The following is a 16,427-nucleotide window of genomic DNA, read 5'->3' as shown; positions in this document are numbered from 1 at the left end:
TTCACAGTTCAGATTTAGCACTTAGTGAGCTTTCATTTGTTTTACCCTCATATGTTTGAGGCAACATTACGGTCTTTTTAACACAAAACAGGTTGCACAAAGCCTCACGAAATTTCTCAGCCACAAAAAAATACATGACTGGGTCAAAGGCACCATTTAGACTCGTGAGACAGGAAGTGATGCGGTTGCTGAGGGCGAGAATACGCTGTGTTTCGCAGGAGGTTTTGGTCCCGTTGTAGTGGAGAATGTAAATGTAGCGATTGACATGGTAAGGTACAAAGCAAATCAGAAAGATCATCAAGACCATGATGATCATTTTGATAGCTTTTTCCTTCAAGTGTTTCTCAACTCTGTTCCCACTCTTCAGGCTTCTGATGATCAATAAGTAGCAGGTCACCGTAGTAACAAATGGGAAGGTGAATGCCACTGCTAAGGACACGAGAGCATGACGTGATGCCTTTTCTCTGTAGAGCTGCAGGCAGATGGTCGTGTTGTTCATCTCCACTGTCTGCACACTGAGCAGCAGCGGTGCCATTGCAACCCCGACTATAACCCACAGAAAGGCACATGCCAAATGGGCGTAAAGGGACCTGCGGAGCTTGATGGACTTCACAGGGTGCACAATGGCCAGGAAACGGTCGACGCTGATACACATGAGAAAGTAGATACTGGCGTACATGTTGAGGTAAAAAAGGAAGCCAGTGAGTCTGCACGGGATCTCACCAAATGGCCAGTGATTGCCAGAAAAGTGGTACACTAGCCGGGTAGGGAGTACCAGCACGAAGGACAGGTCAGCCACAGCGAGATGCATCAGGAAAATGTTGGCAGGTGTGCCTGACTTCTGGTCTCGGATGAAGAGCCAAAGAGCCAGGGCATTGCCAACAAAAGCCAGGATGAAGTCCAGGAAGTAGAAAGTGGCAAAAAGGATGTTCTCCAGGTGTGTCTCTTTGCCACATTGCTCTGATGTTTCCAAAGAGAAAGTTGATTGATTTGAGCAATTGAAGAATAGACTTGAGGGGTCTGCTGGGCCATTCATTTTTCACCACAGTTTTGAAGAAATAAAACCTCAAGAAGCTGAAAGAATTGAGACAATATGTTACAAAAGATCCTGGGTTTTTTTTAAGGGGGAAAAAAACAACCAAACAAACAAAACCAACACCAAAGAAACAAAAATAAACACCCACCCAGAAAACACACATGGAAATCAGTGATGTCTCCTGTTTGCTAGTATTAGTATTTCATATGAAAAGTCAGTCTGAGTTTAAACACATTAAAATTCTGAATGTCCTGCTCAGCTGGGTTTTCCAGAGCATTAATTCCTGTTGAAAGAACCACCATAAAGAGCAAGCTAGCTGATGATGAGCTTGTCTCCAGCCTGAAGTCCTGTGTTTAAGGCAAGCGCATCTAGTTCCAATATAGGAGGAAATTTTTCAGATGGGTAGCAGCATCTCATTTGAACAGCAAAAAGCACTGAATAGATTATTAGTAATGCCCACACTGTAGGTCATTTGTCACAGTGTCATCCTTCCCTGCATCTTTCATCTTCTCCTGGCATAACTCTCTTCCTCCCTCAAAAGCCTGAACTCCCCTGAAGCCTATCCAGGCCCTTTTCCAAATAGCAGCTTAGTAAAACTGAGCTTAGCTTTGCTTTTCTGTTATCTGCAGCATCCTGAATAGGATTAAAAAAAAAAGTGGCTTTTTATACATTTCTCCTCTGTGGTTATAGGTGGTAGGGAAATGCGCGCAGCCTGAGTTTCCAGCACTATCTCTGTTTCTTGGATTCCTCAGAGGTGTTGCGCTATGTGCAGCAATCCCTTCATTGCGCTCACGGCTGTGTTTTGTACTGCTTGACCATTTCTCCTTAAAATTCTATACATCTGTGAATACATCCGTTTTCCACTATCAAGATTAAAATTTTAAGATGGCTGCTGACGTTGTTAGGCAAAAATATTAGTCTCAGGCAGAAGCTCTGCTGTATGTTGAAATCTTAGATCATTAGACAGTTGATGCAAGGCATCACACAATGCATCCACCTTCCCAACAGAACTGGTTATTCAGATGTCTAAAAATATTAGTGGTTATTAGGGAAACTGAAATGGGATTAAACACAGACCAATACATTGGAAAATGTAAATAAAATTCCAAGGTAATTGCCAACTTTTGTTTGACTGCCATCACTTTCCGGTGGAGAGAAGGTTACAATAGCTAAAGATGAATATACTGGACCACTTCTGTTTAGTTCACAGTTGAAGAGACAAAAGTCAACAGGGAGATTGAATGGAATTCAGAAACTGAAATTTCTTCATATGGCCACAGAGGGGCCTTCTTCCTCCATGGGTTGCCTAAATACCCCGCATGTTTGTGGCACAAAAACCGCTCCAGGTCTGAGCTGTGTGCTTCTCTATAGTCCTATGAATGGCAACAAATTATTATCTTGGTATTACTAGAAGTGCATGTGCAAGGAAGATTGTACAGCCCTTTTTTCCCAAGGGACATTTTAGCTATAAAAATACATGTAAAATCTTGCTTTCATGTATAAAAGGAAAATTCCCTGTTGCAGTTTTGTGTGAATTTCCAGGGTTTGCAGAGGACCCTTCAGTTTTTGTTCCCAGTGTTTATTTGTCCCTTACAGAGTAAAACCTGCAAGCATTTTTGAACACAAGATTTTGAAGTTTGTATGTGACAGTAATGTTGAGTGCTCAAATACTTGTTGTCCCTGGATGGAATTAGTTTAAGTATGTATTCTTCTATCGGACACCAAAGGAGATATGTGATGAGACTGTGCCTTTTTGCTGGCTGTTAATTTACAATGGGACATGTCATCTGAAGGCTAGGTAGCGTTTTTTTTGTGCCAGGCATTTTGTTTAAATATGCTTTTCATCTGCAAAAAATGAAATTGGGTGATCTTTATATACACACACCTGCTAGTGATTGGGTGGTCTGATGGCTAAAGCATTACTATATACATGGTTGCAACACCACCGAGAAAGCTGGACCAGCTGAAAAAGAAGCAGCAAGGACTGTCTAATGAAACAGCGAGGGATGTCTCTTGTCTTATTGATAATGATTTAAATCAGTTCAGGAGTGAAGCAGAAAGCACTTTTTCCCTGTTTACAAGCTAACTACTGTGGATGTAGCAGCATGATGCAGTGAACGCATTCTATTTGAGCTGATTTCCTGAGGAGGATCTTTGGGATTCAGGTTCAGCTGAGTGTTAGTGCCAGACCTGGAACAGTCAGGACTTGAAAGTCGAGAATTTTGTCCTCACTGATGGCAGAACTGAGTCAGCCATTGGTTTCTCTCTAGACACGCTTTCACTGCAAAATACAGTGGGGTGGAGTAGAAAGGAGAATGCCAGACCTACCTAGAAGCCCATATGTCAGTGTCAGGAAGGAGGAGGCCTAGAGCTAGTGATAAAATGGAAATAATTTCAGCCTTTTCACATGAGTGCCTTCATAGGAGAGCTGCTGTTACCTAATTTACTTTTTAGAGGAAGGTGGAGGGTAGTATTTTTCAATGCCTAGTCAGGAATGGTAGAAAAGAGAAGCGAGGCTCTTTATAATTTTGCTTAGGTTTTAAATTAGAAGAGAATTTAAATAAAGTTTTTTATTTTCTTTTCGATTTGTTTGTTGACATGAAATTTGCGCTATAGCGGGTTAGGAAAATATCTGATGTGTCACTAGAGTTAATTGTTGAGCTTATTTTTAGAATTGGAGTGTTTTCAACGAAATGCTACAGCTTTTCAAAAGTAATAGTTCTTGGTATATTTGTAATTATAGGCAGTGTGGAAAGCCTTTTGCTGTTTACAGCTCTGTGTCTGTTTTGCCAGGTTTTATCATATCAATTTAAAATAAATATGTTTCATTTTTAGTTTTTTCTTTCTTTTGGGTTTGTTATGCTTAGCAAAAAGCACTCAAAGTCCTAGGAATTTGCTTGTACTAGTCTCTGTGAATGCTGGGAGTAAACTAGAAACCTTCCCAAATGACCTGGAATGTGTATTTGTGCTAAGCTATATGGTGTAAGAGGCTTTGATTCCAGACAGAAAACTCCTTTAGGAGTCTGGCTCATTGTGCAATAATTTCCGCTTGGATTGCACTCTTGGTGTTGTGCGAATATTTAGTGATTTATGTATTGCTAAACAGAGCACTATTCTGCAGTGAGCCATTATCCTGGGCCTCTCAGTGCTGCAGTGGAATGGGGCTGTCACCTCTCATTTGAAATGCCTGCACACTGGCCGTATTTCATGCCCTGTTTCTTTTCTACTCAGAAACAAGCAAGATAACAATCAACAAGGCTGTCAGGGTAGAAACAACCTGATTACCCTTTCAGCAGATGCTCTACCTACCATTAATGAAAAGATTAATAAGCAGATTGAAAGATTGAAAAGATTAATAAGCAGAAGAAATATTTATCTCATCGTAAGTTAGTTACCTAGTTGATTTCAAGGTTTTGTTATAACGCAGGTAAACTGAAGCGTATTTTAGGGTTTCTGGTGGATTTTGGATGTTCTTATTCTTGCTCTCAGCTAGAGCAGTGTCTGCTTTGGGAATATGCTAGTTTGTGGGGTGTTTTGTTATGGTTATAGTGTCCTGTGAAATGTGAGTGTCTCATCAAATGGGAGTATTTCCTATCTTTCACTGAAAGGACTCTTCATTAGAAACAGTCCACTTCTGACTGAAATTGTTCTCCTGAAAATCACTCCCTGCTGAGCCTCCCACCCTTCAGCTGAAATACTTGTTTCTTGTGAGCTTCGAAGCAGCATCAGAGAGCACTGGACATACTGTCAGTTGTACATTAGGTACAATTAAGTTTGAAAACTTTAATGTTTATGAGGAGTGATGTAAAGAAGAATGGGGAAATTATTTTTTGAAGATCAAAAAATGCTGCTAGTTCTTAGCTTCTAGCACTTCCATTATATTCATCCACCTCTGTGTGTGTTTTTCTACCTCACTGACACCAACTCAAAGTAATGCCACTAGGAAAGCTCTTTCCTTATTCTGCTAACAGAAGTTTGTCTCTTACCTCTTTACAGTGAAGTCCTATGGGTGGAGTGTAGGGTCCGTTTGGGGAAGATCTCAAGGAACTCCCTCTGATGACAGCAAACCAAATAGAAGCAGCAACGGTGAAAACAGCGAGATGATCCCAAAAGAGCACACAGTTGCAGAGTTGCTGAGCACGGAGAGGGGAGCCCCTCTATATAGTGTCCTTCCAGCTCTGATAGCGCATTATCAGCTCAGTCACACAGCAGCGCAGGGGAGAGGACACTCCAGCACTGAAGAGCTGTCTTCATCCCAGCTGAGCCCTTGGCACAGGGGCTGCTGCTGCTGTTACAGATATGAATATACTGTATGAATATTCCAGTGTTCATGGTGCTTACTAAAGGCTGCTACTGAACTCCCAGCCGTGAACACAGACTTCTTGGAGTCCCCTGATTATTTTAGGAGGGTGGAGAGAAGCATTGTTTGGAGGAACTCTGGTATTAATAGACACAACAGGACATTTCAGAATAGGATAATTCCATAATGGTGGGAGTGGGGAGAGGGAGAGGGGTGGCTGCTATGGTAACAGCTTAGCCTGTCCAACACTTCCCTTTGCCTGCAATAGAGGAGGGTCTATGGGTCGGCAGAGGGTTTGTGAGCGGAGAGGGATTGATAATGGTTTATCAGTGCAAATGGCTCAAGGCTTCTTATTCAGCTGAATGAGAGGGGTCTCTTTCAGGACACTTGCTTCAGGGTCCCTATGTCCTGCCCCGTATAATTACTCTGCATTTGACAGTGCCGAATAAAATTGATGCCTTTATGCTGAGATGAGCACAGCTGCATGTTTCCTTATAATGGGGTGCTGTCTGCTTTTTCTGGACTCCGTCTGGGCAGACAGTAGTTCCAGCCCTGGAGAGAGACACTTGCTGACAGGAGGACTCAGATTTGGAGAGAATAATAATGATACTTAGCACTTAGACAGGCGCCTGCCAACTGAAGGTCATAAATGTTTGAGGTCTCACAACAACATCTGTGTTGTATTCTTACCCTTAGATCTGTAAAACGGGGATAAGTGATTCATTTCACCAGAATTTTGGAAGGGGCCTTGCAAAGAGACCCCGACTTCAGCCGTGAAGCTACCCTTTCCATTGGAACTTTCCCTTTTGTCTGGTGTCTTTTGAGAATGACCTGTAAATCTCAGCGAGTGTTTCACATAGTGATATAATGAAAGGAATTAAGCAGGCTGTTTTGTCACAAAGAAAGCCACAGAAATAATTCCTCTGTCATTTTTGGTTTATCATAAATTCTTCTCAGCCTGCAGTGTTGCAGCTAGAGGGGCAGGTAATAGGCAAGTAACTGAACAGCTTTGCCTCAGAACTCCTAAATATTGGGATAAAAATGGTGGATTCTATCACCCTTCACAAAAGTTTTTTATGCCATTGCCCAAATTTTTCTACCAGAAATCTGATTTATCTGCCTGTTTAGGACTGTACTTGTAATATGTTCTAGAACAAGTCATATGGTTTAGTTTCAGGTCATGCTGTGAGGATCAGGGAGTTGGACTCTATGATCCTTCTGGGTCCTTTCCAACTCAAGATTCTGTGTGATAGGAACACAGTTACTTTTACCACATAAAATTGCAAAATCGCATAATTCTGTATTTTCTTTAACTTAGGACTAAAAGGAATTTGCAAGCAGAAGAGCTAGGATTCAATGGTCTCTTGTTGTCCTAGCTATTGAAGACTAAGGAATCCAGACATGGTAAAGGCATTTGAGCAATGTGCTTTGGTTTAATAGTTTTTATTCTCTCTTCTTAACCCCTGCCCCTGGTACTGTAATGCCTCTGTTATGTCTGGATCCCATAGTTTTAACAGAGAGATGGTGTTGCCACTTTTCCTTGCTCACCTCTCAAAAAGGATCTAGAAGAACTGGAAAGGATACCTAGAAGAATGACGGGGTGATATTCTTGATGGGTTATGAATCAGTGAATGTTGGAGTATACTACAGAAATACTCTGTGACTGCTCTATCCGCATATTCTTTTCTGTGCAACTGGTGAAAGACAGGGTACCGAACTAAATGATAGTTAGTCTGAGCTCAGAAGACATTTCTGCTACGTGAAGTGCATCTTACAGGATGCAATATATATTGTTTTAGGAGAAAAAATTTCTTAATTTTTTCCTTTCTTCCCTTTGTTCAACTAGGCATTTGTGCAGGCCATGCCATAACCGTGAAAAAGCTAAGGGACTGGGCAAGTACATCTGTCAAAAGTGCCACCTGATAATTGATGAGCAGCCTCTGATGTTTAGGAATGATTCCTACCATGCCGATCACTTCAACTGCACCCACTGTGGGTATGTTCTCGTGTTCTAAACTGTGACAGCTCTTTCCAAGGCCTAAACTTTGCTGCCTTCACCTTGTTGAACAAACAGAAATTGTATGAGGAAGCATTGAAATCAATTTGGAAAGCCTATAGGAACTTTAGTTTTATTTTGCCATTCAGTGTTCTTTCATCCTGAACTTGAATGACACTATTTTATACAGAAAATGAAAACAGTTCCTTGGTGTGAACATAGCTCAAAGGCTGTATGCAGATTACAATAGTGTTGTCCAAAGATAGCTGTTGCCAGGCTATCCAGAATAGTTTCATTTTGTGTTCCTGGGTAGAAAAAAAGGTGACTTGGTGAGCTGTGTCAGTCTTCTGGCACAGCCCATCCCCATGCTGATACCTCTCTGACCTTAGTTACCATGAAGGCAGCATATCTGGAGCACAGTACTGCCCTAGAATGCATAACAGTGCTGAAGAATAAAGTAAATGGCTCCATGCTGAGCACTACTAGGATGGTCCTTGTACCTGAGCAATCCCTTTCAAAGATAGCAGGAGTCTTTGCATGACAGTACATTGTTCCATATAAGCGCGCCTCATATTTCTGCCAGAGTATCTAGATGAGGACATAATGTTCCATGTATGTTCTCTTGTCTGGCGAACTGAGAAGGCAATTTGAGAAAGATGAGTTGACAACAACTGTATTTCACCAGCTTAGTTGAATGACTCTCTATTTGTAGGAAGAATGTTGCTGAAGTATGTTAACTTTCAAGTTTAGTCATCCAAAACTTCATCTCGAGCATTAAAGAGCTTCATGTGGTGTTCTTAGTCCAAGGTTGTGTTTGTGTTTTCAGGAAGGAGCTGACTGCTGAGGCCCGGGAGCTGAAGGGAGAGCTGTACTGCCTGCCCTGCCACGACAAGATGGGAATCCCCATCTGTGGAGCTTGTCGCAGGCCCATTGAGGGACGAGTCGTCAACGCTCTGGGAAAGCAATGGCATGTTGAGGTGAGGCCGCTCTGAACCTGAAACTTCCTTCAGGAGCCGTTTTGGAAGAGGACTTGTGCTAGTTGGAAGCTGTAGACATTTGTGGCATCTGTAATATCTGAATTCAGACAAAAACCAGTTGCTTATATATCAGGTTGTCACCAGGGTTGCCTAAGAAATCTGTGCTTTCACAACAGTAATAACTAATTTTAAAATGCCTGAGTTTTATTGTAAAGATTCTTGCAGAATGTGGTTTACTGAACAGCGTTTACTTACTAATAAATGTACATATTTACATTGATGTACTTAGATATATCTTCTCCGACCCAGTTAACAGGTTAATAACAGTGTGAGAATTTGTAATGTAGGTAGAGCTGGTGCAATTCTTGCTTTTTAAGCCTTTTCATCTCATTGTTTCTATAACTTTCAGCTGGGTCATCACAGCTTGCTCTGAAGTTTTTTAGCGATTTATATTTTTAGTAATGTAAGCCTCCTAGGGTTTGAACTGAGAGAGATGGTGCTGCTCATTTGAAGTGCATTCATACCAACCATGTTTTATGTTCCTGTTCCTCTTCTCTGCGTCAAGCAAGATAATAGTCTGCAAGTCTGTCAGTATAGACACAAGATGATTGCACTTTCAGCAGGTCTTTTACCTCTCTTTAATACAATACTTAATTACCATAGTAGACCAGATATTTCCTCCTTTACCTCCATAAAGATTTTCCTGTCTGGGTTTCATTAAAGCATTAAGGGGTGACAGTTTTAAACTGAAAGAGGGCAGATTTAGGTGAGATATTAGGAAGAAATTCTTCCCCATGCTAGTGGAGAGGCCCTGGCACAGGCTGAGAGAAGCTGTGGCTGCCCCATCCCTGGCTGCGTTCAGGGCCAGGCTGGACAGGGTTCTGAGCAACCTGGTCTGGTGGAAGGTGTCCCTGTCCATGGCAGGAGGTGGAACTAGATGAGCTTCAAGGTCCCTTCTAACCCAAACCACTCTGTGATTAAGTGTCTCATATTTAGCCATGATTTGTAGCCATGCAAGTTTTTTCCTGGTGATGGAAAAGTCGCTTTGTCTGCCACTTAATGTCTTTTCTTTTACAGCATTTTGTTTGTGCCAAATGCGAGAAGCCTTTCTTGGGGCACCGACACTATGAGAAAAAAGGACTGGCTTATTGTGAAACTCACTATAACCAGGTAAATTCTGCCATCTGTACTATAGGTACTTGCTCTGACTGGCAAATGCTTTTTTGCATTTTACATGTGCAAAGCTATGCAGATTTTGCGTAATGTGAATTTGTAGAGGCAATGCAGTATATAGAAATTAGTGAGATTTAACAGAAAGAGTAGTTTTTTATGGTAGATGTGAAAAGTGATGCTGAAAGCAGAATGGAAATGTCTTGGGGATATTGATATTTCTTTGTGCCATTGACAGAAAAAACACTGACCATGGGTTGTCATTAAAATCCCTGTAATTCTACTAAAAAACTATTTGTGTGGACTTCTTTGATAATTACTTGCTTCTATGGGCCCGAGATAAATGTTGTGCTGTATAAGGCAGTAGAAAAGTATATTTCAAAAGCCAATCAAAACCATTTTTTGCTGTATGACTACTTAACAGTTATGAGTTTGGTGTTTTCTTCTGTCAGATAAATTAGTTGCTTTTGTAAGAGGTAAGTGTTACTGCTTTGAAAGTAGCTCAAAGTTTTCTTTTGATGTTTATAGTTAAGCATCAGGAGATGTTTGTCTACAGTAAGCATCCTACTCTACCAATTCTCTTTTCTCTAAATTGTCACGTGTACAGGACTTTAAGATCACATAACAGTGGTAGAGTGTGAGGCATCAACAAAAAAGGTTTTGTAGTATTAGTGGTATGAGATCCAAAGGAACATAGACTATTTGGCAAGTGTATGAGAATTTATTCATAAGACTTAAATTGGCATATTTGGGGGCCACTGCAGTGTCTGGGAATTCTTTGATTGTTAGGATTTAATGTTCACACCAGCTGTGTAATTTGGGGAGCATGAGTAGTCAGTAACATGAGTTCCTGTTCTCATTTCTTTCGCTGCGCAGCTCTTTGGAGATGTCTGCTACAACTGCAGCCACGTGATAGAGGGAGATGGTAAGATTTGTTCTCTCCTTGGTTTGGGTTGCTGTCCTTGTTCCATTTGTTAGTGCAGCTGTTGCAGTCCCACAGTTGCAAGGCACCAGTGTTTCTTTTCACATCTGGCCTCATTTGAATTTGGATACAAATCTGAATTCAAATAATTCAGCAGTTTCCTCTTATTTTGTGCTTTTGCTTTTGCAGTGGTATCAGCTCTTAACAAAGCCTGGTGTGTGAATTGCTTCTCGTGCTCCACCTGCAACATCAAGCTTACACTGAAGTAAGTCAGTGTTTATATTTTGGAGTACATGAGAAATTTGTCCCTAAGGCAGGGTGTCAGCTGGGAGGAGCTGTGAGCCAAGGCCCCTCTGAGGGGTGATACACCTTTTCGCTGTGGGAGCAGGTGCTTGTCATTGCACTGATTTCAGAACTGAAAGGGAGCTGGGACTCATCATCCTCTCTAATTTATTTCCTTTCATTAATCTATTCTGTAAGAAGGTTGGGTAAGAGGAGGACTCATTCAGCAGTGTGGATGGAAGGCTCTAAACTTCCAGTAACTGCCTGTCCTGAAACACCTGCAGCTTCCATGTCTCCTTAGTCTGGATGCTCCCCTCAATGACAGTATTTGCAATTACATAGATTATTTTGAAAGAAAATATTATGCTAGCTACCTCAAATATGTAGAAGAGGGACAGAAAACAAAGCAATCTTTTATTTTTCCTTTCTCAGCTTCAAACCCTTATCCTATTATGCTGGGTTGGCCCCACTGGCCTTGTATATGAAGGGGCTCTAATTTATCACAAAGAGGACCTTTGAAGTGACTCTTCCATTGTATAATAACAACATTATTATTATTCTACACCGATACATACAAATATATAGCAAAGTCTTGCTCCTTATTTAACTAACAATACTAAAGACCCTAGTTCCCTGAGAAGGACCCAATCTCTGTACTTACACAACCAGATGAGGAAGCGAATTTTTTTATACATGCAGTAGAACACAAACAACAGCATTTACATAGATGCACGGACTTGATTTAGTGAAGCATATAGTTTGCAAATGCCATTTTAATAGCTCATTGTTCTTTGTGTTAAAGGAATAAGTTTGTGGAGTTTGACATGAAGCCTGTATGCAAGAAGTGCTATGAGAAATTCCCCCTGGAGCTGAAGAAACGCCTGAAGAAGTTGTCAGAGCTGGCATCCAAGAAGGCACATCCCAAAGCTCTGGATTTAAACTCTGCTTGAACAGGTCTGTCGGTCTAGTGACTGCACTCATACAGGCATAAGCTGCTTCTCACAGCAGCTGTTGATTACAGAGGCAATTACTAAGAACAGGTGAAACCAAAGCTAAGTAGTACCTTCCCCTGCTTCTGCTAATGCAGCTTGCATCTTGACTATCCCTTTTCTCAAGCAATTGTCTATTAACGCTGGCAGAAAGAGGAATATGATTTCTTGCTTGAGCAGTTTACAGGCTGCTTATTAGTGTACTAATAACAACTAATTCTGCCTCTGTGCAGTTGTACACAGTCTTTCCTTCCTCAGTTAAACTGTGGTTCTCTCTCAATTCCTCTGTAATCTAAGGAATCTGAAAACAGTGGTTGAGTGTAGGGGTGGAAAAAATGCTCTTTTTCAGTTAAAGTATAAAAATTTCTCTTCGTACCCTGGGTGAAGACATTTTTAATTTTTCTAATATTCTGAAATCTGTCACTGTGCTACATTCAAAATGTTACGGTCTTTCTCCATATTCCTACTGAGCATATACACAGTCCTTCTGGTTTGTAGGTTTATTGGGTGAACCTAGGAACCAATAGTTACAGCATCTGCACTGCCCCCTTCTCTGCCTTATGTCCAATGTTAAGACAGCTGAAGAAGTTTGCTTTGCTGTTCTCCATTCAGTGCTAAGGAGATTTCAATTGGCAAGGCCATGTCAGCCTCTTCAGAATAGTTGGGCTCTCCTTAAGGAGGAGGTGGCTATGGGAAATGAAAGATTTTGGTAGACACCGACTCTATAATTTTCTCCAGTTTGTTCTCTGCTGCTACATGGGTACTAAATCATCTAGAGGTCAGCACAAAGCACGTCCTGTCCAGTGCCATAACTGACATTCCTTTAGGAAATGTGGCTGGAGCCTTGGTTATTCTTTTGCATTATGAAATCAAATTGATAGTATGGCACCAATTTAAGCATTTCAGTTTCCCCATCCTTCTCACTTTATTTGAAAGAAGGGTATATGCCTGTCGGTCATGTGCCAGAAAACCCAATTACATGAGGGTGTTTCTCATATTTACGGTTTGTAGCAAATGTAAACTTATGCAGAAAAAAAACAGGAAGTATGTTTTCACCTAAATAAGAGTTTCCCATGACCTTTCTTCTTAAGACCTGAGTGTGCTTAAAGAGAGAACCTGAGAGATGAATCTGTATAGCTTAAGCATATAGTTCTGCTCTGCAGTTTTGCCTGTCACTGATGCAGTTTCACTGGTCCAATTGCCTTTGCCATCACAACCCAAAGTGCTGAGAAATTTACTGGGCTTGAACATTCTCTATTTTTTTTAAGGGCAAAATAGTTGGAAAGTGTACCTGCCCTTTATGCAAGGCAGACAGGACAAAAGGCACTGGAAGACTGCTGTCCCTTACATCATTTAAATCTTCTAAGAAGTGGCTAATTTAGTAGGTCAAATGAACACAGCAGCTGGGCCCACACTCCTTCCTGCAGCCCCAGGTGAGCTAGTTAGCAAGAAGCTAAAGCCTCCTCACTTTTTGTGTGTGTGAGCAGTGGCTGGATTGGAACAATAATCTACCTTACAATTGTCTTCACTGCCATTGCCCTCTGCTCAGAGCAGATCCAAACACGATAGTAGCTAAAGCATTGATGGCTGTTAGCATACCTGCTCTAGCTACTGCCCATGAGACCCCACCACTGAGAGCACAGCAGTGCTGGGAAATGTCCTGGTTAACTGTGTGCAGAGAAGAATCTTGTATGCAAGACCATCTCTTAGATACTGGCTTTACTAATTCAATTTCCTTCAGCTGCTTTGCTTTTTGTTGCTGTACGTTACCGTAGACTTTTAACTGGGCTATTCTGCATCCACTTTAACACTGATGAGGAGACCAGCCTTAATTTTAACAGTAGAACTCTTCCATCCTCTTCTGACCAATATGCACTGTAAATTACAGTAACAGTGGCTGCTTTTGTCACTGCTTTAGGACAACATGTGGCTAGTCACTGTCCTCTCACCAGCCTTCAAATGGCCTTTTAGTTAAGGGCACAAAGAGCAGTATGACTTTTGGTGCAGTATTATGTGGCCACTGCAAAGACTGGTCCTATAAACCTATTCTTTGGCATTTTTTTCATAGCATAAAACACAAGAACTACTGATCTAGGTGCAATTCAGTATGTTATGCAAATTCTTCTCAGCATAAAGCATTCAGGTCTGTTCCTATAATCTCAGGCACAGGCCACATCTAATGCTAAATCTGAGCAGCTGTGTTTCTTCAGCCTCCTGGGAAGATGCTGGAGGAACACACAGCCACATTGCTCCTGGTAATATGGGAAGCCTGTGTGACTAGTGGGCAATGGGTGATATTCTTTCAGTGGCCACTCTCATGTTCAGCAATGGAAAATGCATGTATGGAGAGGTGAATAGAATTACTTTTGTACTGCAAGCAGAGATTTAGTGTGTTGTGCTCTCACTTTGTCTCATGCTAGAAATTCAGCAGACCTAGTAAGCTTCAGTGTTCAAAGGACAGTTGATACCATTCTCTTTGGTAAGTTCTGTAGGATTTGAATTCTGTCCTTATCTCTTAAATTAATATTTTTTTACAGTTATTTTTCTTATGTTCCTGCTGCCCATAGCCTGCAATGTGCAGAGTTACAGTAGTCAATATTACTGACATGCTGTTGGTGGGACAGCCGAACTGAAGGAGTAGGAGAAATAACTATAAATAGTTTAAATAAATGCATCTTCCTCTACTTCTTCGTGTCCAGTTTTTAAAAACTAAGTAGAATATAATGTGGACTTATGGATTCTCCTTAGTGTGGTGATAGGCTAACTGGCTGGTTGGTTGTTGTTTCTTTATAAATAAAGTCAAGGTCTCAGTCAGAAATAAGCTGCATGCTTTTTTCCATTGCTGTAAACAGACTTGTTGGCCAAATTCATCCTAGGTATCACACCACTGGAGAGTATAGATTTATAGCAAGGTTGAACTTGGCTCAGAAGTCTACACTTACTAAAAGCTGTTGTCTCTTTATATACACGTATAGTTTACATTCATATTTATACATACCAAATTAAAATCACTAATATTCACTGAGTACACTTGAAAATGGTTTGGCTTTTAGAAACCACAGTTTGTGAAGCTTGTTTGTATTCAAAGGGTATGTTAATCACTTACAATCTTTCTTTATGGCAACCTAATCTGCTGTCTAAGGTTTGCATCCTGGTCTTTATTTTTGCAGCAGTCTGTGCGATAGTGGCAAATATTGTTCAACCTTCTGTCCAGAGAGTTTCTAAATGTTGCATGTTTTGTATTAGATGAAGTGACTGACACTTTTCTGAAAAGTGGTTGGATGGTGAAGGGATAGATTGGAGGCAGGCGTAATAAATGTGTTTGTACTAGTCTGTAAAGCACTTTAAGTGCTGAGGATGGTCTGGATTGAGTAGAAGAATTAGCAGCTACTTGCCTTGGTTCAGGCCTTGATGAGCAGTGTGGATTCTGCACGGTGTGGAGCTCTCATCACATGTGCTGTCTAAGCAAGATGTGATTGTGGATTGAAATGTTGTAATAATGTGCCTTTTTATGTTCCTTTAATAAAGTTAACTATAATACATTTTAAATCTTCACACACAAAAAACCAAATGTGACAAAGTTGTATATCATACAGTAAAAAGAAATAACGTTTGTGGTGCTGAGCCGGAGAGCATTACGCACTCTGAGGAACTCTGAGGATTGCCCAGATCTGCTTCGTTGTCATGGTGAATTCATGTTTTGGAATTGTGCTGCTTCCGTGGTGATGCGTTAGTTGATGAGGCTGTGCAGAAAAGGGATATCCTACCCTTAGAGGCTGGGCTGCGTTGTGAATATGACAAGTAGATGGGATGCTGTGCTCATTTACAGGCTGTAGTAGATGTTTGGTAGGTTTTTAAGTTACATGCATCTAGAGCACATATTCAGTTTTCTTGTTACAAAAAACATTGTGGTTGTTGATTTTCTGTGGTGTTTATTTAAAAATGAGAAACCAAATAATTTGGCTGCAAAATTTCTTCTTGTACAGGTGAAGTATGGAATGCTTCTCACTTATAGCCAGTTAGATCAGATACAGGATGACAAAACAACTAAAAGTCATTAGTCTCAAAAGTTTCCATTGCCAGCAATGGACATCACAGTGGGAATATGTAATTGCTTGCAAAGGATCGACTGTTCTGACAAGTATGGCACTCATTTAGATGCACAAAGAGAGTGGGGCTCTTCCCTGCCACCCATGTACAAAACTCCCATTAGGATTTGAATTTCACACACACATATTTGAGGGAACAAGAGAACCATTGTGCATACATTGGCAAATGAGAGAGATCTATCAGAGCTGCTTTTCCAGCACTGCTATGTCGTGTCCCAGGGAACTTGGTGTAAATGCTTTAAGACATGTCCACGTTTTACTGTGAGCAAGGGAGGGCTCGTCACTGAGGACAGAGTGCTTGTTCTCTAATGGGGTAAGCATCTCTGCTTACTGCCACCACACTAAATATGTACTTTACAAGTTCTGAACACAGTCTGGGTCCTGTAGGACCAAAATTGTGTGTTTACAGTGGCCTTAGAGATGAATAAGTGCTCAATCAAATTTTACCACTCAAAGTGCCTGCTAAACAGGAAATAGAAAAAGATCAGGAGAAATTAAAGCTATTATTTTTGTCTCATGAACGAATGTCTGCATAACTTCAAGCTGAGAACATTTTTATAGAGCAGAAAAGTCTCTTTTCAACAGATGTCTGTTAGACTGAGTTCTTCCATTCCGATTTGCACTGAATAGCACATCTATCACTTGA

At 41.0% G+C, this 16,427-nt stretch overlaps 2 protein-coding genes across 5 annotated transcripts in view; one reads left to right on the top strand and one right to left on the bottom strand.

Annotated features, from left to right (window-relative positions):
- LIMS2 (LIM zinc finger domain containing 2) overlaps positions 1-15,147 on the top strand; it is a 33,383-nt gene extending 18,236 nt beyond the window's left edge. For all 4 annotated transcript variants that reach the window (XM_080349516.1, XM_080349515.1, XM_080349517.1 and 1 more), the window contains 6 exons: positions 7,183-7,332; positions 8,159-8,309; positions 9,387-9,479; positions 10,356-10,404; positions 10,591-10,666; positions 11,486-15,147. In XM_080349516.1, the coding sequence (XP_080205642.1) occupies positions 7,183-7,332; positions 8,159-8,309; positions 9,387-9,479; positions 10,356-10,404; positions 10,591-10,666; positions 11,486-11,633 (667 nt within the window). In that variant the 3' untranslated portion in view covers positions 11,634-15,147. The remainder of the gene's footprint in view (positions 1-7,182; positions 7,333-8,158; positions 8,310-9,386; positions 9,480-10,355; positions 10,405-10,590; positions 10,667-11,485) is intronic.
- Positions 2-5,143, bottom strand: GPR17 (G protein-coupled receptor 17; the record flags this gene model as incomplete). Its single annotated transcript, XM_080349869.1, has 2 exons — positions 5,023-5,143; positions 2-1,074 (listed from the first exon to the last, which is right to left on the bottom strand). Exon 2 carries the CDS (start codon positions 1,034-1,036, stop codon positions 2-4), a length of 1,035 nt encoding a protein of 344 aa, XP_080205995.1. The 5' UTR covers positions 1,037-1,074; positions 5,023-5,143.
- Positions 15,148-16,427: the final 1,280 nt, after the last annotated feature.

Source organism: Nesoenas mayeri (assembly GCF_963082525.1).
Source record: "Nesoenas mayeri genome assembly, chromosome: 9".
Classification (NCBI taxonomy): Eukaryota; Metazoa; Chordata; class Aves; order Columbiformes; family Columbidae; genus Nesoenas; species Nesoenas mayeri.
This window is presented reverse-complemented; position numbering and strand designations above follow the sequence as displayed.